At 46.2% G+C, this 23,758-nt stretch overlaps 1 protein-coding gene across 1 annotated transcript; it reads left to right on the forward strand.

Annotated features, from left to right (window-relative positions):
* Nucleotides 1–342: 342 nt before the first annotated feature.
* On the forward strand, nt 343–22,253 carry cplx2b (complexin 2b; the record flags this gene model as incomplete). The annotated part of the gene is made up of 3 exons (XM_083915742.1): nt 343–465; nt 19,979–20,154; nt 22,056–22,253. Exons 1-3 carry the CDS (start codon nt 435–437, stop codon nt 22,251–22,253), a joined length of 405 nt encoding a protein of 134 aa, XP_083771868.1. The 5' UTR covers nt 343–434.
* Nucleotides 22,254–23,758: the final 1,505 nt, after the last annotated feature.

Consider the following 23,758-nt stretch of genomic DNA (forward strand, 5'->3'; position numbering starts at 1 on the left):
GACTGATCCGTATTGAGTTACACAAAGATAAGTGACTCGGAGCAAATGGCCTCGGTATTGATCGAGGCGCTTCCCAGAATGGGATTCCTGTCACAGGGTGGAGAGTGTTAAGAAGATGACATTATCTGTTGTCTTAACATCAGTGTGATCCGCCGTCCAATACCTGACATGTGTCCCCGTGTTTAGTGCCTCTATCGACGGCGTTGGAGGGGAAATTGTAAACCCAACGCTTTCTCAATCAATGTGTGTTTAAGGCAAAAGCTTCCAGGGGTCGTTCGTTTAATCGTGTCTCATTTCTTTTCTCTCAGGTCACTGAAGACGCTCCGCATCACCACAGAAGAAGGGGAAAGTGAGACGAGTTCCCAGGCTTGGTGGCTACATGCTCAGTTCCCTTTGCTTTTGAGAAGAACAACGACCACGAATCAGCAGGAAACATGGATTTTGTAATGAAGCAAGCTTTGGGTGGTAAGTGCTCAACTGTTGACCCACATTGTCCACACCCGTCCTTAATTACCCTGAGCCTGACCGATTATTCGGGGCGATGATGTCATTTTGCCAGCTAAACTAGCTTACAGGGCTCAAAACCATTGTACAGGCGTCCCCAGACCCCACAGCGACTCCTGACAAGGAAGACCTTTATCAGATTTGTGATTTGGGATGGTTGTAGGATGTGGGTCATTAGGCAGATGTCCATCCTCCACAGTGTCGGGTCTGTTTGACGTTCCTGCCGTTTAAAAGAAAGTTGTCGTTGAAACTGTGCGTAAGATTTCTGCAATACCACCTGCTGTTGCTCATGGGGGAAGTGTTGGGTCTCCAGATCATATAAATCAACCATAGAGTGGTCTAAACCTACTCCATACGTACAGCGACTTGAGATTTGGCACTGTAAATAAAACACCCTGCAACTGAACACAGACAATGCAGATGATCAAGTAATGTATGTTCATTTCACTCATTCATTCATCTTCAACTGCTTATCCCGGGGTCGCGGGGGGCTGGAGCCGATCCCAGCTGACATCTGCCGTAAGGCGGGGTCCACCCTGGACAGGACTACAGTCTATCACAGGACACATAGAGACAAACAGAGACAGACAACCATTCACACCTACGGGTGATTTAGAGTCATCAATGAACCGAACACCTGCACGTCTTTGGACTGTGGGAGGAAACCGGAGAACCCGGAGAAAACCCACGCAGACACGGGGACAACATGCAAACTCCACACAGAAGGGGATTCGAACCTAGAACCTTCTCTCTGTGAGGCGACAGTGCTAACCACCACACCAATTCAATTCAATTGTATTTACAGTGCCTAATCACAACTAACGTTATCTCAGGACACTTTACATAAACAGTAGGTAAAGACCACACTCTATGACTTATTCACAGCAACAAGTCGCGCAATCCTTAAAGAGGACCTATTTTGCTTTTCCGTCTTTTCTGACCTTTGAATGTAGTTAAAATGTTTAATAGTCACGTTTAATATTACCAAAGTGTCAATAATGAAGTACTTGCATTTAGACGTGAACTCTGCCGACCAAACCCGGGCCACATTAACCAGCTGGGGGATCCTGAGGCGTTCCCAGGCCAGTGTGGAGATCTAATCTCTCCACCTGGTCCTGGGTCTTCCCCGAGGCCTCCTCCCAGCTGGACGTGCCTGGAACACCTCCCTAGGGAGGCGCCCAGGGTGCATCCTTACCAGATGATCCTGAACCACCTCAACTGGCTCCTTTCAACGCAAAGGAGCAGCTGCTCTACTCTGAGTTCCTCACGGATGCTGAACTTCTCCCCCTCTCTCTAAGGGAGACTCCAGCCCCCCTCCTGAGGAAACACATTTCGGCCGCTTGTACCCGCGACCTCGTCTTTGGGTCCTGACCCAGCTTTCATGACCACAGGTGAGGGTAGGAACCAGGACTGAGCGGTAGATCCAGAGCTTTGCCTTCCTCAGCTCTCTTTTCGTCACAACGGTGCGGTAGAGCGACTGCAGCTCCGCCCCCGCTGCTCCGATTCTCCGGCCAAACTCACGCTCCATCGTCCCCTCACTCGTGAACATGATCCCGAGGTACTTGAACTCCTTCACTTGGGGTAAGGACTCATTCCCTACCTGGAGTAAGCAATCCACCCACAAATATATCAGCTAGCGACCACCTTGCTCTCTAAATATCAACCATTGAAATCTGCACGTCCATGTCGCCATCATGAGGGAAAGAAAGTTTATTATCAGTTGAAGGTTTTTGGGAGTTTAGCTCAGCACCCAGTAACCTCACGTTCCCCTGTTGTTTCCTTTAAAAATGACAGGGAAACAAAACAAAAACAGCCAAAATACAGAGCTAGCATAAAGCCGTAGCCCCAAAAAACCACTGAAGACGCACCTTCAAGCGGGAAACCAGTGGAGTCGTTAACATGCTGGGGGAAAACACCGTATGATAAGAACAGGATATGGTGATGCATCCTGCAGAGACTAATTCTCTTATCAGTTCATATCTTTTCATGTCTGCCCCCGGTGACTCGTACATCGTACTAAAGATGGGACTGATTCAGTGAGAGCAACATAAAAAAGTCTGTGTGAATGTTCTTGTAAGCGAGGGGGGCCCCCGGGGGCCAAGGGTCAATGTCTCCTTAAATCAACCCTCTCATCTAGCTTCATCAGCTCAGTGACCACCAGCCAGAATGAAACGAGATTTATTCCTTTATAGCTCAGCCCTCGCGCTCTCTCTCTCTCTCTCTTTTATTTCCTCCTCTCCCTCGCCCATCACACATCTCCATTTCCTCATTTCTTACTCTTGGTTTTCACTCCATCGATTCTCCCGTGCTTTATTCCCTAACGCACCTAAATCCCTCTCCCCCTCTTAATTTCTCTTTTTTCCGTTACCTCATTTCTTCTGACTGGGGCCAAATTATCTCCACAGTCATTGGGTTTGGGCGTTGCTGTTCCCTCTCTCCCCCCGCCCCCCCCCTGTTCTGGCTCAGATCTGATTATCCTCAGGGCTGTTTTGGTTGGCGTGACTGTCCTTTGGATCTGGTCTCTTTCAGAGGGTCATGTCTCGATGGCAACCCAAGTCTTGCGATGACGACTGTTAAGGTTAGGCATTAACCCCGAACGGTTAAGTTCAGATGATTAAGGTTAGGGCATTGAAATTGCACGGTTAAGAGTATCTATCTTTATTCTCCTTCGTCCTAGCTTGTTCCCCTGCTCCCCATTGCTTGATCCCTCCTTCTTTTCTAATTCACTCATCCCTCTCTCCTGCAGACGTGGTTCAATTGACTCTCCTTCATCTTTCTCCACTCCACTCCTTCCCTCCTTTTGTCCTTCTTGCCGTGAAACATCCCTCTATTCTTAACGACCTACCTTCTTTTATTCCCTCCCTTCTTCTTTGTGTGTAATAGTCTACACTATATCAGTTTATCCCTTCATCCTCTGTCCATCCAATCCCAGATTGAAGTGTAATTCACCTCCTGAAGAGGTCTTGTCTAGTGCGGTGACCTTTTCTTCCAGGAGCCGACCGGCATTTATTTCGCGGGGGACGCAGCTGGCCCTCCATGAATAAATACACACTCACACAGATGAGGTTTCAGTCGTGGTTTTGGTCCCCCGGGGACACACACACACACACACACGCACAAGACCATTTTGAGATGAAGTGTACTCCAGCCAATAGGAGTGCATTTTTGTTTAAGTGGGCGTGTCAGGACATCAATCTAACGACAACCCCGCAGTGTTTCTCATGCATAGAAATCACCCGACGGGATTGATTTTGCAGCAGCCAAATACATTTATTACGTGTGACTGGGTGTGTTATATTAATTGAAGGTGAAATTGAAACTTCCTTGAACAAAAAAATCTCCGTAGGAACCCGACTAAATTTTGACCAAACAAACAGCAGTTGAGAAAACAATCCCACTACAACAACGTCCAATCAGGAGCCGTTCTGGAGCTTAACTGCGGCCAGCTGGTCGTCCACGGCCCGTCTGAGAGAGGTGGGCTTTTGTAGAGCGTGTTTGCACGTGTACGAGCACGAGCACGAGGCCTACAGTGGCTCTGAGGTCATTTCCTGTGCGTCTGTTGGGACGTAGAAAAAAGAAGGAGGGACCATGCGCGGACATTTCAAACAATGGCGGTGAAAGGTTCACGTTGGTGTGATGTGGAGGTGGAGTGTTTACTGCAGGTTTGGTCGATGAAAAGATTCAAAAACAGTCGACAAGACGCACAAAAACTCCGAGGTCTACGGAAAGATCTGGAAACAAAGCCACGCATCGCCATGACGTCATCAATGCGTGTGACGTGTTACGGCGCGATGACGTATAGGCAGCAAAAAGCATGCATGAGTGCCCCCTTACTTCACGCCCCATTAATGGTGCAAGTTTGAGTTCCAATATTGTAACCCACGCGGATACACAAATGGCACGAATGCCATTCTTGCATTTGCTCTGCCCGCCGCATCTTTGCACCTTTGCACCTTTTCAATGAGCATGTGCGCATAAAAGACTGGTAATTAATTGGAATTCATTGAATAACACTGTAGCAATTGAACTTTATTTCCACTATAGTCAGTAAAAGACTACGTAGTTTTAATTGGGCTTTTTGGTGTAGTGGTTAGCACTGTCGCCTCACAGCGAGAAGGTTCCAGGTTCGCATCCCGGCTGGGGCCCTTCTGTGTGGAGTTTGCATGTTGTCCCCGTGTCTGCGTTGGTTTTCTCCGGGTTCTCCGGTTTCCTCCCACAGTCCAAAGACGTGCAGGTGTTCGGTTCATTGATGACTCTAAATCACCCGTAGGTGTGAATGGTTGTCTGTCTCTGTTCGTCTCTATGTGTCCTGTGATAGACTGGCGTCCTGTCCAGGGTGGACCCCGCCTCACGCCCGATGTTAGCTGGGATCAGCTTCAGTCCCCCCGCGACCCCAACCCAAGGATATGCGGTTGAAGATGAATGAATGAATGAATGAATGATACTGAATAATGAATGCAATTTTCTCACATTTACGAGCAACAACCTCGTGTTGTAAGACTTTTTCTCTGCTCTTTCAGAACAACACACAATGGTATATTGGTATAAATGTGCTCAGAAGCACATCCACTCTGGTCCAATTTATCTGCACTCACACACACACACACCCACACACACACACACACACACCTCGCTAATGTCATTAGATGTTGGACACCTCCCGAACATTTCATTTGTCCAGACTAAAGGTATAGATTTCAGCCGCGGGCCACAGATTGTATTTACTGGTTGTTTAATTAGAAATCGGATTTGTCAGAGTTTCCACGTTGGTTTAGATTAATCAGTCCAGGACAGGGAGGGGGATCCATAGACCGATTTTCCTACTAAAAGAATTGTAGTGTTTGTCCGTCAGTGCAACACTTTGGTCACTTTGACTGAAGACTAAATATCTCTGTCAAGCAACTAACATCGAAAGTGTTTGTTGTTAATACTGTGTTATAATGTGTAGTGTCTCAATGTGTCTCAAGCAAAGTGTTTTTTGCAAACTACAACTTAGCTGCAGGTCGCTAACTTAGGGCATACTCACACTGTCCTTCCGTACCGCGACCCGGACTTTAGGGTACTTGTCCCCCCTCCCTCTCCCCCCGCGCCCCAGCCCCGTTTGTACTCACACTGCCAGGGCCTCGGCCAATGCTTCTTGCTGTCCATACGTCATCACGCCGTAACACGTCACACGCATTGATCGCGTGTGTGTGGATTTGTTTACAAATCTTTCCGTAGACCTCAGAGTTTTTGTGCGTCTTGTCGACTGTTTTTCAATCTTTTCATCAACCAAATCTGCAGTAAACACTCCACCTCCGCATCACACCAACGTGAACCTTTCGCCGCCAATGTTGTTGTTGTTAAATGTCCGCGCATGGTCCCTCCTTCTATTTTCTATGTCCGTGGGCACGTGTACAAGCACGTCCGAACAGGCGCACATAAAATGATGTCAGAACCGCCGTAGGCCTCGTGCCCGTACACGTGCGCGGCCAGCTGGCCGCAGTTGTGCGCAGAGCGGGTGCACTCACACTGCTTAAAGGTACTAGGCTTTAGCTGAAAAAACGGTTTTGGCCTCGGCCAGAAGGACAGTGTGAGTACGCCCTTAAGCTCCATGGCAGGCAGCCCACTCTGTCTGTCCACCCTCTGTAGCCCCTTTAGGTTTACTTGCATGCCTGGAGCGGGAGTAATTCCCTGCAGATGCTTTGAGTGACAATAGATCAGTTCTTTTGTGAGAGGACTGAGAGATTTGGTGCCACAACAGTTCAAATGGCATTGATCTGACGCTGACCAACAGATATCAAAGAACAGGACAGAAGTTCTTAACCTGACCCCGCCATTTGCTCAGCATATCCATACGGGAACTGTCCTTTGGAGATCTTTTGGGAAGGGACAAAAATCCTGGTTGTTGATTGGATAAACCATCTGTCTATCACCAACATACGGGCCAAACCAACCAATCAGATGACTTAAGTGTGTGACGTGCTAACAGCGTGGAGGCAAAGCTCAGAAAGGAAACAACATGTGGGTAAAGGATATTTTCCCTTTGTGTTTAACGTGAATTTACGGATCAAAGGCCCAATTTCAGGAGCCCGGTCCATATTCAACAGAAGGATCCAGAGAACAAAGAGTTAGTGAACGGCTTGCTCCATAGCTGCTCATCTCATCCGTGGAAGCCTCCATGTTGTTTACACTCGTTTCACTTAAATCCACCTCTAAACCAACGCTGATTGGTTCGGTCGCTTGGCAAACTTTGCCTAATTTTCTCTGCCGCACTTTACCAGACTGATCTGAGAGTAAAATACAACGAAGCCCGCGAGGCTAAGAAGTTCTGGCAGACGAGAAGCGACTTGAGTAGACACAAAAGCCACCCTGGGTTATTCTGCACAAAGCTACATTTAAAAAGAGCAAAGATCAAGGTTCATTTGAACTGGCAGAAAATGTCAGGGGACTTTCCAGAGACAATTCATTTCGTCCTCTAGAACGCGTCCATACTGTATAAGATCGAGCACATGTGAGAGATGTTGCTGATGTGGGTATTTGAAATAAAAAGAGGTGACACGATTTAACCACATGCCTATTTTGTCCCTGATATGTGTGGCCCTTTCTGCCCTTTTCAGGATATCAAACATGTGAATGTCTCGCCTTTTCTCATAAAGCAGCTCGTGTAAAAGATAACGTTGAGATAATCTCTGAACGATCAGCGTGAACTGGTCCTGAGTCAGGCGGGTCCAGCTCCCTGTTTCATTTCCTGTGCAGGCGGCACGAGGACGAGCAACAGGCGAGGAAGGTGCAATAACAGGAAGCCGACAGGGCGGGTTGATTAGTTGACGAGAGACTCCACACAGAACAATACAGTTTACGGTGCTCAAGAGCACTTCAGCTGTTTTGAGGAGTTAGTGCTTAAAGCAATAACCGTGCAGCGGTGGAACCACAAGGCCGCCATCTGATCGATGTGGCAGGTCTTTCCGCCAGTACACCAGGCGTTCATGTGACTTATGAGGGCGTAATTTGGAGATGGAGGTCATCCATTATTTAAATGAGCTCTATTTTTCAAAGCCCTCCACCCTGAACAAATTATCCAGCAGCACTGCCATCCATCCGACCGGCTGGAGGGAGAGTCAATGGTCCGTGCTTTGTCTCTCTGATTTCCTCTGTCTTGAGTTCTCCTCCGAACCATCCTCCATCCTCCTTCGCTTTCTTATTTTTTAACTTAAGTTTGCAAGAAGATTTTGAGAAAAGCTGCAGATAATTTATCTTCCTTCCGTCTTTATCAGAGTTAATCTACGGCAGAATAAACAGACCACCAGAAAACAGCCGTATAGGTCGACTGTGCAAGCAGCTTTCCAACCACGGTTTGTCTGTGGTTTGGCGGTGACCTCTCGTGGCTGTATTGGTTATCGCTGGAGCAAATAGGGAAGTAAGGTGACGTGGCATAAGAGCCCAAACACAGAACTAAAGTATTGTTTGTGTTGGGTAGCAAACAAAAACATAATTTTTTAGCAAATCCAGCGTCTTTTTTCTAAACCAACCAGATAGTTGTTTGTCTTTTGCCTAAACTTCAGTAGGTTATTACTACCTATATTGAAGGCGCGGCCACACGTGTAGATAAATATTCGCCTCCCCGTCAAAGTTGTACTCCGTAAGATTTAAGATACCTTGTTTCTAGCGGTACGATGTAACTGCAGGTGAGCCTGTTCTGTAACAGCCCTCCGTCTTGCCGCGGTTTCTGTGTTGTTGTTATTTTTGTTGATCTTTTGTAAACTTTTTTGACACACATTCACCGCTCTACTTCCGGTCCGTCCCCTATATGTTCCCCTCTTAAATCCACACACACACACACATGTTCCTATTACACTTCTGCCCTCACTACAAGTCTGATTCAGAAGTTGGAAGTTCCCGATTCTCTTATTTCCATGTAGAGAGGCAACGTCTCCACAGACACACAAATTGGAAAACTCAAATACGCAAAGAGGCAACAAGTGCTTTCATTAGTGGGTCATCTGATGAATCACCATTGTTTTAACTCACTCTGTGATGGAGAGGAACTTAACACACAATTAATTAGATGGAAATCTGAAGGATTATAAGTTTAAGTCCATGTAATATTTGAATACAATGTCCAAAATCTATTTTAAATTGTTGTATTTGTGGTTTCTTTTCAGTAAATTTGCATTTGCGAATGAAGAACAGTTTTGTTTTTACAATCAAAGTCATTGTTGTCGTAAAAAAATACACAATATCTATTTTTGTCTAAAAATATGGTTAGCTTTTAAACAAAGCTGCTAGCCTAGCAACGGTTGCTATGCTGCTGTTTGGGGGAGGAGTCAAGGAAGAGTCTATTCCTCTGAACTATGACATCACAGTTTGACAGTTAGACAGTTAGAATGGCTCTGATGACATCACGCCTCAGGCTTATAAATGCGGTGTAAATTCCTCCTGGAGACACTTCTGATCGAGTTACTTTGACAGACGCAGTTTCGCCACGAGCAAACTAGAAAAGACAGAAAGTACCGCAGACGATCTGTTCTCATCCAATCACCATGGGTAGACTGAGAATCACAGAGCCAGAGGCTGAGACGATCACCGTGGAGGAAGTCCGTCCGCTGATTGAATCCTTTTTCAACAGGATCAAAGTGGAACAGCAGGGACTGCTAAAACAAGGAGTGGCAGATAACGCCACCAAAATCATGGTTGCAGAACTCATTTTGGACCTCATCGCATTCGTGCAGACGTCCATTTTGGAGACGCTGGGCCATAAATACAGCAAAGTCATCTCAGAGGAGTTTGTTCGGTCCAGTGTGGGCAACACACTCCTTCAGACCTTTGCTGAGGTTCTGGATGTTAAAGACCATGTCCTCTGCGTCAGCTCAGGACGCCTGAACAACATGATCATCACAGAGGTAACGGAGAACATCAACTCTAACATCTGTGCGAGTGTGGACGCAGAGCCTTTCGACGAGCGTGTGACACCCCCTCAAACACTCGACGGGATGGTCAGTCATGCCTGCTGTATGCTGACAGCCTTCATGGGCAAGAGGAAGGTTTTGCGCAGGCCAAGAACAAGCAGATCTGTTCGGTCAAAGACTCCTGAGAAGAGCAACTCAAGAGCATCAGAGGACGACTTTGTGATCGCAACGACTAAAGCTGTCCAGGAACTCATCAGGAAAGAGGTCGATGAAATCACAGAGCCTCTCCTGCGTGATATGACCGACTCTGAGCGTCAACAGCAGCGATCTGACACCTCCCTGGAGATTAAAACTGTAGCAGATGAAATCGCTCAGTCGATTGTTGAAGAGCTTCAGCGTCTGGAAGAGAAAGATGCTGCAAGTGAGACAGACTCCAGAGAGAAGCTGTCCATGGACGGAGTGGGGGCCAGGATAAAGACCTTTAACTCCACACAGTTTGCCAAACTGTCACTCCATGGCATGGCGGCGCAGCTGAGGACCAAATTCTTCCCTGATGCCAGAGCCAAAACCGAGGCTTCAATGCAGTCCTTCTCTTCCGCTGTTGACTCTCTGCTTTGGCCGAAGGAAGGTGAAGACCTGGTCATCACTAAAGAACTTTGCCATCTCCTCTACAACAACATCATAGAGGGGAACATCCCTCAGATTGTCCCAGGACAAACTAAAGGTCCCATTTTAGTTGCCCAATCACGCGATACCATGTACGGTGCCATATATCGCAAAGTGAGGCACTACCTGGGACTGATGAGATGGTGGTTGTACACCCAGGCTGACATCCACAGGGACATGATGATCCAGGCTTTGAAGGACTCAGTGTCACAAACACAGCAGGATGTTGCAGAGCTACAGGAAAAGAAAGTGTCCGTCAAGATCCTTGTGGACAAGCTGGTTCATCGGGCCTCCACCAAAGCAAAGACCCCAGCTGTAAACCCAGAGACCATCATCGAACGCCTGTCCGACAAGATATGGTCCAAAGTCAAGGGAGCAGATTTTGAAATCACCCCGGACACTTTCAAACACCTGCACAGAGCTGTGTTCAAAGACCTTTGCAAGAAGTGGGGCTCTGCAAAGATCGTGCTGGCTTCAATGGCTCTAGATGAACCAGCAGTTGATAACTGCATCGTCTTCTCCTTCAGAGACCACCTGTTGATGCCAAAGAAGCAGGGCGACGTCCGCAGTTTCTTCTCCAAGATCTTCCCCGCACCATTCAGACGTGGAGTGGAGACATAGACTCTTGGAGAGTCTATAGGGGCAGTGACCAGTGATTGGCCTGCCTCTGGAAGACAGAGACCGTTGGAGAGACTATAGGGGCAGTGACCAGTGATTGGCCTGCCTCTGGAAGACAGAGACCGTTGGAGAGACTATAGGGGCAGTGACCAGTGATTGGCCTGCCTGTCTACTTGAGAGTCCTGGGTTTCCTCCCACAATAAATAAACCATTTAACAATTTAAAAACATCTGCTTATCTCTCTTATCATTTTCGTGAGAGCTGTAAAAATTCAACTCGTGCTGAAGTTCTGCTCAGTTTCACTCAGGTCAAATGTTTTTAGTAGAAAATATAAATCTGTGTTATTTTGTAACAGTGTTTTTTCATATATACACGTAAAGTCATGACCCAAACTAGTAGATAAGTTAGATTACTTGGTTGCATTACTCAGTTCATTTTAGCACAGACAATAAGCTTCTGGACATTAGAGAGAATGCAGCTTTAAGTGGAGTCTCCTCCTGCTGGACATTAGAGAGAATGCAGCTTTAAGTGGAGTCTCCTCCTGCTGGACATTAGAGAGAATGCAGCTTTAAGTGGACTCTCCCCCTGCTGGACATTAGAGAGAATGCAGCTTTAAGTGGAGTCTCCTCCTGCTGGACATTAGAGAGAATGCAGCTTTAAGTGGAGTCTCCCCCTGCTGGACATTAGAGAGAATGCAGCTTTAAGTGGAGTCTCCTCCTGCTGGACATTAGAGAGAATGCAGCTTTAAGTGGAGTCTCCCCCTGCTGGACATTAGAGAGAATGCAGCTTTAAGTGGAGTCTCCTCCTGCTGGACATTAGAGAGAATGCAGCTTTAAGTGGAGTCTCCTCCTGCTGGACATTAGAGAGAATGCAGCTTTAAGTGGACTCTCCCCCTGCTGGACATTAGAGAGAATGCAGCTTTAAGTGGAGTCTCCCCCTGCTGGACATTAGAGAGAATTCATCTTTAAGTGGAGTCTCCTCCTGCTGGACATTAGAGAGAATGCAGCTTTAAGTGGAGTCTCCTCCTGCTGGACATTAGAGAGAATGCAGCTTTAAGTGGAGTCTCCTCCTGCTGGACATTAGAGAGAATGCAGCTTTAAGTGGAGTCTCCTCCTGCTGGACATTAGAGAGAATGCAGCTTTAAGTGGAGTCTCCTCCTGCTGGACATTAGAGAGAATGCAGCTTTAAGTGGAGTCTCCTCCTGCTGGACATTAGAGAGAATGCAGCTTTAAGTGGAGTCTCCTCCTGCTGGACATTAGAGAGAATGCAGCTTTAAGTGGAGTCTCCCCCTTATGGACATTAGAGAGAATGCAGCTTTAAGTGGAGTCTCCTCCTGCTGGACATTAGAGAGAATGCAGCTTTAAGTGGAGTCTCCTCCTGCTGGACATTAGAGAGAATGCAGCTTTAAGTGGAGTCTCCTCCTGCTGGACATTAGAGAGAATGCAGCTTTAAGTGGAGTCTCCTCCTGCTGGACATTAGAGAGAATGCAGCTTTAAGTGGAGTCTCCTCCTGCTGGACATTAGAGAGAATGCAGCTTTAAGTGGAGTCTCCCCCTTATGGACATTAGAGAGAATGCAGCTTTAAGTGGAGTCTCCCCCTGCTGGACATTAGAGAGAATGCAGCTTTAAGTGGAGTCTCCTCCTGCTGGACATTAGAGAGAATGCAGCTTTAAGTGGAGTCTCCTCCTGCTGGACATTAGAGAGAATGCAGCTTTAAGTGGAGTCTCCTCCTGCTGGACATTAGAGAGAATGCAGCTTTAAGTGGAGTCTCCCCCTTATGGACATTAGAGAGAATGCAGCTTTAAGTGGAGTCTCCCCCTGCTGGACATTAGAGAGAATGCAGCTTTAAGTGGAGTCTCCTCCTGCTGGACATTAGAGAGAATGCAGCTTTAAGTGGAGTCTCCTCCTGCTGGACATTAGAGAGAATGCAGCTTTAACCCTCCTGTTGTCCTCATTTTCTGTATACACCCTTTGTCCTCCGGGTCAAAATGACCCGTCTTCACTAAACCCCTAATATAAGCAGCTTAATTGAATTTAAACACTTAAAAATTTCATCTTGCTTGAAGAAACAACTTGTCATTCACCACAAAATGTGTGAATAACTGAGTTTTCCCTCTTCACTTCATTTCTACAGCTTAAGAAAAGAAAAAAAAGGCCCTGTCGTCTGCAGCACCTTTATAATCTCTGCAGTCTGCGATAACACCTGTGTGTTGTTTACGTCTGCTACTGTCTCGTTCACGTCTGCTACTCATTGATCTGAGACTGATCAAAGGCACAGCAGTCCGTGAGAAGACCCCATGATCTGTCTTGTTTACGTCTGCGACTGATTAAAACAACTCAAACATTGAAACATTCAGTGGTTTGTAAATAACTCTGTGACCTTGAGTTCAACTCTTTTTGACCCCAGGACGACCTTTGTACCTTTTTTTGTAGCTTACATGGAAATGTGAATAAAAGCAACATTTCACTTTTTCTACTGTTGGTGCCAATCTAGGAAAAGTCATAAAATTTCAAGTTAAAAAAATATCGTTTAGGGGATTTTTGTTTGGTTTTTAACACAGTGGCGGCTCATTTTGACCCAAAGACAACAGGAGGGTTAAGACTCTTCACCACTGACTTCACTTGTTGGACCCGTAAGATACGTGCATCTTTATTAACCACTCAAGTCACCACTCAGTCTGAGACATGATGCTGACGTGCAGCCCGGAGAAGCATGCGACACCTTCAAACAACAGGGCGTAGATCTGAAAATACCAGCATCTTGTTTTATCGTAGAGAAGTTTTATTTCTTTAGAAGAAAAGGAAATTAACATGGATCATTTTGCGGAGGCAGTGTGGCTGTAAATGTCACTGCGGCACAATGTAATGGATCTGACGAATGGATTTCTGTCACATTTTCTCTAAAACAAAAGGATTTTGCAGTTCATTCATTCATTCATCTTCAACCGCTTATCCCGGGGTCGGGGGGGGGGGGGGCTGGAGCCGATCCCAGCTGACATCGGGCGTGAGGCGGGGTCCACCCTGGACAGGACGCCAGTCTATCACAGGACACATAGAGACGAACAGAGACAGACAACCATTCACACCTACGGGTGATTTAGAGTCATCAATGAACCCAACACCTGCACGTCTTTGGACTGTGGGAGGAAACCGGAGAACCCGGAGAAAACCCACGCAGACACGGGGACAACATGCAAACTCCACACAGAAGGGCTCAGGCGACAGTGCTAACCACTACACCACCGTGTAGCCCCGATTTTGTAGTTGCAAATGTTCAATTTCCCTTCACTGCTCTTGGTAATCCCATCATTTTCATCGAACCCTTTTTATTTTAGCTTGCGTTCGTTTCTCTTTTGCTTACTCTCTATCTCTTCTTCACTTCCCTCGCTGCTTGCCAGACAGTAGAAATCAGACTCCCTGACCTGCAGTGGAGGGACCGGGGTGCAAAGCCACAGCAGCTCAGATATGTTTGCACGCTCAGATAAATATTATATGACATCCCCGGGTTGAAGAGAGGCCGTCTGCACTCTGTGGCCTCGGCCCGAGACGATACACGGATTGCAGAGCTGCGTTCCAGCAACACTGATGTGGTTCACTAACAAGCATTCAACCTCCTCTTCTTCTGTCTGTCTCTGAGCTGCAGCATCATTATCAGAGTATTCGCTTCTTCCTTTTTCCGCAAGTATTGAAGCCACGTGTCACCCAAATTATAAAAACAACACATATTTATGACCCAGCGTAGTAGTAGCCAGCCGTGAACCGTTGTCATTGGAACTAACATCTAGTGTTGGTAAGTAAACCTTAAAGGTTGAATACGGAGAATGAGCAGAACTCCGCCAGCTAGAGTTTCAAGATTGTAGTTGCAACAACAAAAAAGAAGTCCAGCAGTGGGGTTGCCAGGTTGGTCAGACCCGGCCCAGTAGCTCCAGGAGACCGGAGTCTGTTTGAGCCTGTTTGAACCCGTCCCCTCCAGAAAACCACAGCATCAAAACAAGGATTAGAGGAGTTTGACTGACAGTTAGCGTTAGCTGTTAGCGTTAGCCGCTCCAGCTAAGTGCAGATGAAAGTAATGTTAGCATCAAGGAGCAGCGTAGCCATGTGGGCGTGCGTTTGAATGGCGTTCCTCTCCTTTCTCTCAGTCCATGGAGTGAATGCTCGGCCTATAGTGACTCTGGTTGTTGCCCGTCTCCGCTCACTCAGCTGCTGGGACAAAGAACGCCCCCTTCACTGAGGCTCCCAAGCAGCTGCAGGATTGGCTAACTCCATTTCACCCAGTGCCAGCCTACAGTAGCTGCACCCAACAACAGACAACCCTGGCAACCAGCAATGCCCAATGCTATTGGCTGCTACCATGGAAAAACACAACTAAAATATTAATTCAGACAATGGAAAAGCAATACTTTCATTATGCACCCCTCAAAACGCCCCATGTGTTTTTTTTACATTGATTAAAACATAGCTTTTAATAAATATTCCATATATTCAACCTTTAATTAAGTATTTCCATGTTATAGTTGTTTATTCACTACTACAACTCTGAAGGAAATGTTTTACTGCATCCTTAATTCCTTAATCTACTAAATCTACTGTATCCAGAGGGGCGGCCCACTGGTTTGGCGTCCGTTGAGGCGTTCAGAAAGCTGCGTTGTAACCATCAATTCTGAGCTTTTGTGCGTTCGAGCCCCCGTGGCACAAAGATGCGGCCCACAGGAAGACCGAGGGTGAGGTAATTAGCAAATGAATGCACAACACAATGAGAGGACTGGGGCCGTTTGAGCACTTTGCCCCGAATTGAAAGGAAAGAAAGAAAGAAAGGATAGAAGAGGAACAGTAGAAGACGGAAGTGAAGGACAGTGGACGATGGAGGGAGGGAACACGTGAAGGTTGAAGACACGGTCGGGTCAAAGGGAAAACGCTTTACTTCTCTGGAGAGTGGCGTCATAATTACTTTGCCTTTTCATCGACCGTCTTCATCTTCATGCTCTTGGAGTCTCCTCCCTCCTCTGGTCGGGTTTTGTGTATAGAATCCAATATGTGGCTGACAATATACTATTATAATAACACTATTTTGACATTTACTTAAAAAATATATAAATATATATTTTTAAAAACATTTTTTATCGTCAAGTCTATAATTTCTGGAGCGGTGAGCAGGTTAAATGTGTCATTTCTGGGCCAACCGGTGAATTAAAATGACCGTTTTTAGGAAAAAATACTTGATGATTTGATATCTCACAGAGTGGGAACCCTGGAAAGGTTTCAAAGTACCTGGAACCCATTTATAAATGATCTTAGGGACAAGGATTCATCTCATGTTGGACGGGAAGAAGGGATATTTATCTGTAATATCCTTCATTTAACCCTCCTGTTGCCCTCAAATTTCACTAACACCATTTATTCTAGGGGTCAATTTGACCGTAGCAGTTTAAACATCTGGAAAATGATCATAATCAAAGTGTGACTCAAGTGAAGTCGGGTACTTTATGTATTTATTTAACAAAATGAAAAATATTACTGATGTTAAACTGCATGGAGGGATTTCTGTGTGTGTGTTTTAAAGTAAGTCTGTTATTTTAAGTGCTATTTTGTGTTATTTGTAACATCTGGAATGAAAGTAACGTCCGTTATCAAGGACAGCAGCATGAATTTGACCTCATATAATATCTGAATTGTAAAATAAACAATAATAATAATGATTAAATCATCCAGATTATCAAACTGACCCAAAGGAACACCGATGCCACAAGTACATGTACGATAAGAACAATATAAAAATATATATAATCATGATAATTTTAGGTTTTTCATGAGTTGTACCCATAAAATGAGGAAAAGTCATAAATATAAAGCAAAAACACAAAAAAAGACGTTATTATTTAGAGATTTTAAACATTAAATGGGGTCAAATTGACCCTTAGGAGAACAGGAGGGTTAAAAGTGCACTAACGCCCAAAAATCGCTCGCTGTTTTCAGGGTCTTCTGGTTTTTCACATGAACCCTTTTGCTCATCAAGAGCTTTATTTTGATATTTTTAACTCAAAATGTCACTTACGCCCCACTGGTTCTCATCCCACACGTGTCTTTTAAGCTTCTTTTTTTATACAGATACAAATATGAAGTGAGGCCAGTGAAAACCTAAGAACTTTAACAGATCTGGCGTCTTCAGACTTCTTGAAACATGACCCAATGAGGGATTATCCTGCACAGAAACTGCTTTAAATATATCTTATAATACAAACACAGACTCAAGGAATGGATGGAAAAACTGGAGAACATGTTGAATTTGTTTATTTTATTGACATTTCTCATTTTATTTTAATTCAATGAAGTATCCTCAACACAGATAACGTGTAAAAACAACAAAGTGTTTGTACGCTTGCTCTCAAGGTGTTTGCACACACACTCCGCGGAGTTCCTGTGCATATGGTGTGTGTTTCAACACAATGAAGCACACACAGCGGACAGTCTGACCTTAACCCGGCTCCCCAGCGGGCCCTCCCGCCCCACCAGCTGAGTGCTAATTTGTCATCCTCAAGTTTGCTGCCACCACACAGCGCTGCAGGGCAATTAGGGCCGCTGTATGAGTCCGCTGCCGAGCGCCAGGACCAGCCACCCCTGGGTTCACAAACCCAGGAGGGAACCGCACTTTTCTTCTGAGTAATTTACTCCAGACCTTGAGAAATGTTCTCCCCTTGGCTCCTGTGTGCGTAAAGAGGCAGTGACATGCTTTTTGAGAGAGCAGATGCTTTCAAAACATACCTGACAGATGACTGGATGAACTATCTGTCAATCAAACTGAAGCGAAAACACATTTTCCATCGAGCGTTCAGTGCCGTTCTCTTCAGTTCTGATTTAACTGATGCTATCGCAGCATCAACGCTAACCTCTTTAGGAGCCGCCATTGTTGTTTTGAACAATCGCCCGCTCCTTTCCATATGTGTGTGTCATGGCCTACAGCCAGGTTATGACATAATGATCCCGGACGAGCCCCCAATTATGACAGAACCCGGCTCTAGGCTATGAGCTACATGGAAAGGACACGACGGAGAAGGAGAGCAGTTAGATGATATTTAATACACTAAACTGAAACATAACAAAAATACAGTGGGAATTAAACTCAGGCAAAACAAAACAATAAACCTGGATAGCTCAGACGAGAGAGACGGGGAAGAAAAGCCGACTATGACCTAGTTTAGGGTGACAACTTGATTATTTCCATCATCAATCAACCTCTCAACTATATTCTGATCAATCAATTAGTCTAGAAATGTAACAAAGGGCCTGTGGCACCTGAGGAAAGGCCATGGTGTGACCCTGAATCGATAAGGGTCAATGCGAGCCCCCAAGGCAAAGACAGTCTTAGGTCGCACTCACACTGTCCATCCGTACTGTGCCCAAACAGGTTTTACGGGTAAAGCCTGGTTTGTTTGACCAGTGTGAGTACAACCACACCGCGCCTAACTGTGGCCAGATTGCCGTCCACGGCCCGTTTGGGAGAGGTGGGCTTTTGTAAAGCACGTTTGCACATGTACGAGCACGAGCGTGCGCACGTGTACGAGCACGAGCACGAGGCCTACGGCGTCATTTAATGTGCGCCTGTTGGGACATAGAAAAAAGAAGGAGGGACCATGCGCGGACATTTAAAACAATGGCGGCGAAAGGTTCACGTTGGTGTGATGCGGAGGTGGAGTGTTTACTGCAGATTTGGTCGATGAAAAGATTCAAAAACAGTCGACAAGACGCACAAAAACTCTGAGGTCTACGGAAAGATCTGGAAACAAAGCCACGCATCGCCATGACGTCATCAATGCGTGTGACGTGTTACGGCGTGATGACGTATAGGCAGCAAGAAGCATTCACCGAGACCCAGGTAGTGTGAGTACAAACGGGCCTGGAGGGGGGGACAAGGACCCTAAAGCACGGGGCACGGGACAGAGGCACAGTGGGAGTGCGCCCTTAGATTCTGACACACATGTTGAACCCCAATGATAAGAAAAGATACGACGCTGTGGCTTCTCCTCTATTTACCCTCCTTTGCGGCCAAACCCTGTGGTTACAACTCCCATATCCATCATATGATGCTACTGGGCCCATTGTGAAAGACACATCTGTAAATCAGTTGATTTTTGCACAAAACATGCAGCTCTCCATTGTTCATACAGCCTTTCCTCAAATAATCTCCTCAGCGGTGAAACGTATTTGGCTTAAAGAAAGGCACAAAGCAGGCCGGCAGCCAGGCTCTCCTCTCGCCAGCGCCCGAGAGGAAGATCAATACCCAGATGAAGTTTTCTCTCTGCCGGAGGATCCATAATTCATACACACTCAGGTGGTCCTGTATTTACTATCGATCAGACGGAGGTAACAGCAGCAGTATTGATAGGCCGGAGGGAGTCGCTTTCACGTCTGCAGAGCAGCTTCTGTCACGGATAAAGAGGCGAGCCTGTATTAGGTGCAGATGGACGTGCAGATGGACGTGCAGATGGACGTGAGGTTAGCAGAGGCGCCTTTGTGCAAGGCATTAACCCCACAACATCCAGTCAACCTGCTCTAGGGATTATTCTTATTTCATGCACATGGTGAATACACAAACGTTAGCACTGAGGCACAAAGGCAGTTTGTCTGTTGTGACATTCATTCATTCATTCATCTTCAACTTGTCCCTGTCGGGGTCGTGGGGGGGCTGGAGCCGATCCCAGCTTACATCGGGCGTGAGGCGGGGTCCACCCTGGACAGGACGCTGATGGTTAATTGACTAATTACTTCATCACTTCATCCAACACCTCATCTCCTTCCTGTTGAAAATGAAATGATGATGAAACGATGTTTTGACTTCTCTGCCGACTTGAACCAGAAATTCTAAACCTCTTTCATTTGTGGAAGAACAGCGCCCTCTTCCTGTCGTGCCACATTAAAGCACCATGTATGTAAATCTGTGATGACTAATTCAGGTGCGTTTCAAAGTGAGGGTGAATACCTGGATGCGGAGGGACAGATGGCCGACAGCAGATGGAAGAACGTGTCTTCTTCTGTCTCGCTGGGTCTTTGAAGTTTTTCCAGCTGGCTCGTCTTCCTCCTCCATCTTGTTTTCCAAGGCGCCATGCGGATCTTCAGGGAACCCCGTCGTCCCCACAGAAGTGTCAAAGGAGGAGGAATTAGTGTACATGTTTAACCCTGCCCTTTAAATAGTTTTCCTTTAGGTATCCAAATCTGCTCGGCAGGTGTTCCTCCGAAATGAAAGTATCTAGTATTTCCCCCCCAGCACTTATTGTCAGGGTAAAACATTATGTCTTCTGTTCTGTCCAGGTGCCACCAAAGACATGGGTAAGATGCTGGGTGGGGAGGAGGAGAAGGACCCGGATGCAGCCAAGAAGGAGGAGGAGCGACAGGAGGCGCTGAGGCAGCAGGAGGAGGAGAGGAAGGCCAAACACGCCCGCATGGAGGCCGAGAGGGAAAAAGTACGGCAGACCATCAGGGACAAGGTAGGGAAGTTCCCACACGCCCCCCCCCCCATATTTATTGTGTCCTTGTTATGCACCAATTAAACAGTTTGCCCTCATGCCTCCCTTGGGGAAAAACTCAATTGTTTTGCAGATTTTGATCATTTTGGCTGCGTTTAAGTTTGTGGTATATTTTTTGGTAAGAACTCTTCTTTAAGCCAAATTTGTGAAAGCCAATGCAATTAGAAAAATTAAAATTTATAGACATGAATATTAAAAAAAGAGGCGATAAACTCTGTTGAACTCTGAACTCTGAACTGTGTGTGCCGGGGTAAAAACACGATATCAGCAGGTTAGTATGTCCAGGCCAAGGACAGTGTATTAGGCAAGGTTGGAAAGTCCTGGCTAAAGGAGCGGGCTGACAGGCACCGGGCGCCATGAAGACCGGACCAGAATCAGGAGATGGCCTTAGTTGGTCTGATAAAACTTGGCAGAGCATGAACAAGGGTGTGGGGTCCCCATCCATTTGAAAGTCTCTCTAAATAAGGAATGAGATGGTACAGAGGGTGAGAAGTTCAGCATCCGTGAGGAACTCGGAGTAGAGCCGCTGCTCCTTTGCGTTGAAAGGAGCCAGTTGAGGTGGTTCAGGATCATCTGGTAAGGATGAACCCTGGGCGCCTCCCTAGGGAGGTGTTCCAGGCACGTCCAGCTGGGAGGAGGCCTCGGGGAAGACCCAAGAACCAGGTGGAGAGATTAGATCTCCACACTGGCCTGGGAACGCCTCAGGATCCCCCAGTTAGAGCTGGTTAATGTGGCCCGGGAAAGGGAAGTTTGGGGTCCCCTGCTAAAGCTGCTGCCCCCGAGACCCGACCCTGGATAAGAGGCTGAAGATGAGATGAGATGAGATGAGTGTCATTGAGGAGAGTCTGAATTGCCGCCCTGTCTAAAATATCGCAAAAGTGAACTGCTGTAGGGGAAAAGGGCCGTCCGTTTCCACTCCCTGCTGATTTGTTGTATTTGTTTCCCATATTTATTGTGTCCTTGTTATGAACCAATTAAACATTATGCCCTCATGCCTCCAAATTTGTGAAAGCCAATGTCTGTGTTAGCGCCATCAGTTCATCCATTTTGTTGTACAGAGACCGAACATTACCCATAACAGAGGGGAGACACAACTTAAATCTTCTCCTCTCCGTAAGCCCGTCCCCTCTCAACTCCCCTCTATTGCCCCAACGTTGCTTCCCACCTCTTCGTCCCCAATGTGATTTTCTCCAGAGTTCGGGTAGAATATCCGCTGGTCTGGTCGCTATGCCGGCCAGCATTAACGCAATCAGCTGTTCTCCGGAGTAAACAAAGGCAGCCTGTCCCGGTGGAAGCAGCATTGATTAAAACAGCATGAAAAGAAACGTGAAAACTTGCGAAAGTAACCTCATTGTAGAGGGCAGAACTTCACAGAAGCTAGGGTGAAGAAACAGACCGAACAAAAGAGAATAAAAAAAGCAAACTTAAAGACCGGAGCAGTAACAGGCAGCGTGCAACTTTCGCGCATGCGCACTAACAAACTTAAATCCTCATATATCAATGTGTTTTTCCTATTGTTTTCAGCCATGAGAGGTATCCTTGCAGGGCTTGATGCTCACTTCTTCCACAAGATAATGCACGCAACATCATAGCTGCGCCGTCGGTGCTGGTCCGTAGACAGTATTATGATTGGTTAATAAGCGTTTGGTATCCATCATAAAAAACAACTGTCCAAATTGGCATTATATTCTGGTGATCATGTGACACTGCAACTCTTTTAAATTTTCCTTAAATACGATACAACTCTGCAATTATTCATAGCAACAACTTAATTTGACCTGCAAAGTTTCTGCTGAACCCTCTGTTGAAATACTCTACCACTACTTCCCCCGCATATCACCTCTTGTCCTCTCTCTGTTCAGTACGGACTGAAGAAGAAGGAGGAGAAGGAGGCGGAGGAGAAGGCGGCCATGGAGCAGGCCTGCGAGGGGTCGCTGACACGCCCTAAGAAAGCGATCCCGCGGGGCTGCGGAGATGACGACGAAGAGGACGAAGAGAGCATCCTCGACACCGTCCTCAAGTTTCTGCCCGGACCTCTACAGGACATGTTCAAGAAGTAAACAAAAAAACAACAACAACGAATCAAACGAACCCTACTATCCTGGGTCCAGCCTGGCCTGGGTGAGGCTGCGGGGAGAAGGGAGGCGGGGATCTTTGTGTCAGGGGACTTTGGGGGGAGAGGGTGGCGTGAACTTGAGAGACTGGGGGGACTGGTTTGGGTATTTGTAAGCGGGCGGGGGTTTAGGTTCAGGTTTAGGGCATTAAGACGTTGAAATGGGTTCGGGAGGGGGGTTCTTGCCAAACTGTTAGAGGCTACACACTGCCTTTCTAGAAGTCGTTTATTCTTTTCTACTCCTCGACGATTGCGTCATTCTTCCCCTTTTTATTTGCCGCGATTGCCGTAGAAACCTTTCAACTGCCACTTAGCACATTTCTTACAATTAGTGTGTCTTTCGTCCTTTTCTCGTTGCTATTTTTACACCGATTAAGATCAGACATTTTTGATTGGTTGGCCGCCATCTGCTGCCAGACAGTGGTGACCAATGAACAGTATTCCCTATTAAAGAAAGGACGGCGTGCTTCTGTGGTTTTTCAAAAATGGCACTGCCACCATGTTTTCCAGTAGATGGAGCATGTTGTGTTTACTTCAGTGGGTGTTTTCTACTTTTATGAACCTCATGTAGGTCTTTATATTGAAAAAAAATGAAAATAAATCAGCATTTGAGTTTGGTTTTTAGGACACGTGCCTTCATACCATCTCCTCCAGTAGAGGAATTGTAAATGAGGGTTTCCTTTAGAGTCGAACAGGTGCACAGTGGTTGGCAGCATGTTGGCACATTCAAAGACAGAACATCGGACACTTTTGGGATAACGCATTTGATTTAAAGTTGGCTTGTTGGCGTGAATTTGGGGTTTCCAGACGTCTTATTGGAAATCCCAAACCAGTGCTGTGTCTCAAATCACATACTACCACACTTACACGTACTACTTTGAGTACATTGTGCGTTCGCAAGGATGAAGTACAGCAACACGCGGTGCCCGACCAGTGGTGGGAAGTAGCGTAAAGTACATTTACTCAAGTACTGTACTTGTACTACAATTTTGGGGTACTTGAACTTTACTTGAGTATTTCTTATGTAACTGTAGTAACTTTACAGATTCGGATAATTTACAAAACATATTATTAAATGAATTAACATTTATTGTTATGGATTAAGCTTCACATTTGTATATTACAGTGATATTTACATTAATATGAAAACCTTTACTTTTTGTAATTTAAGTACATTTTGTACTCTTACTTTTAAGTACGTGAGTATTTCTTCAGTGTGGTTTTGCTACTTTTACTTTACTTCTTCCACCACTGGCTACGAGAACCCAGACGGTGCACTCATAACCGCGGAAAAGTCACTTCTCACCCTCAAAGTTCACCGTCTTTGCGACGTAGCCAAAGCAACGGGATCACTGACATCTTTTCAAACGAGTGAAAATGGAAAGCAAGGAAGCTGCGGGAGAACGTAGCAAACACTTAACTATAAAAATGTGAGTTGTACAGATATTTTGG

Source organism: Echiichthys vipera (genome assembly GCF_963691815.1).
Source record: "Echiichthys vipera genome assembly, chromosome: 6".
Lineage (NCBI taxonomy): Eukaryota > Metazoa > Chordata > Actinopteri > Perciformes > Trachinidae > Echiichthys > Echiichthys vipera.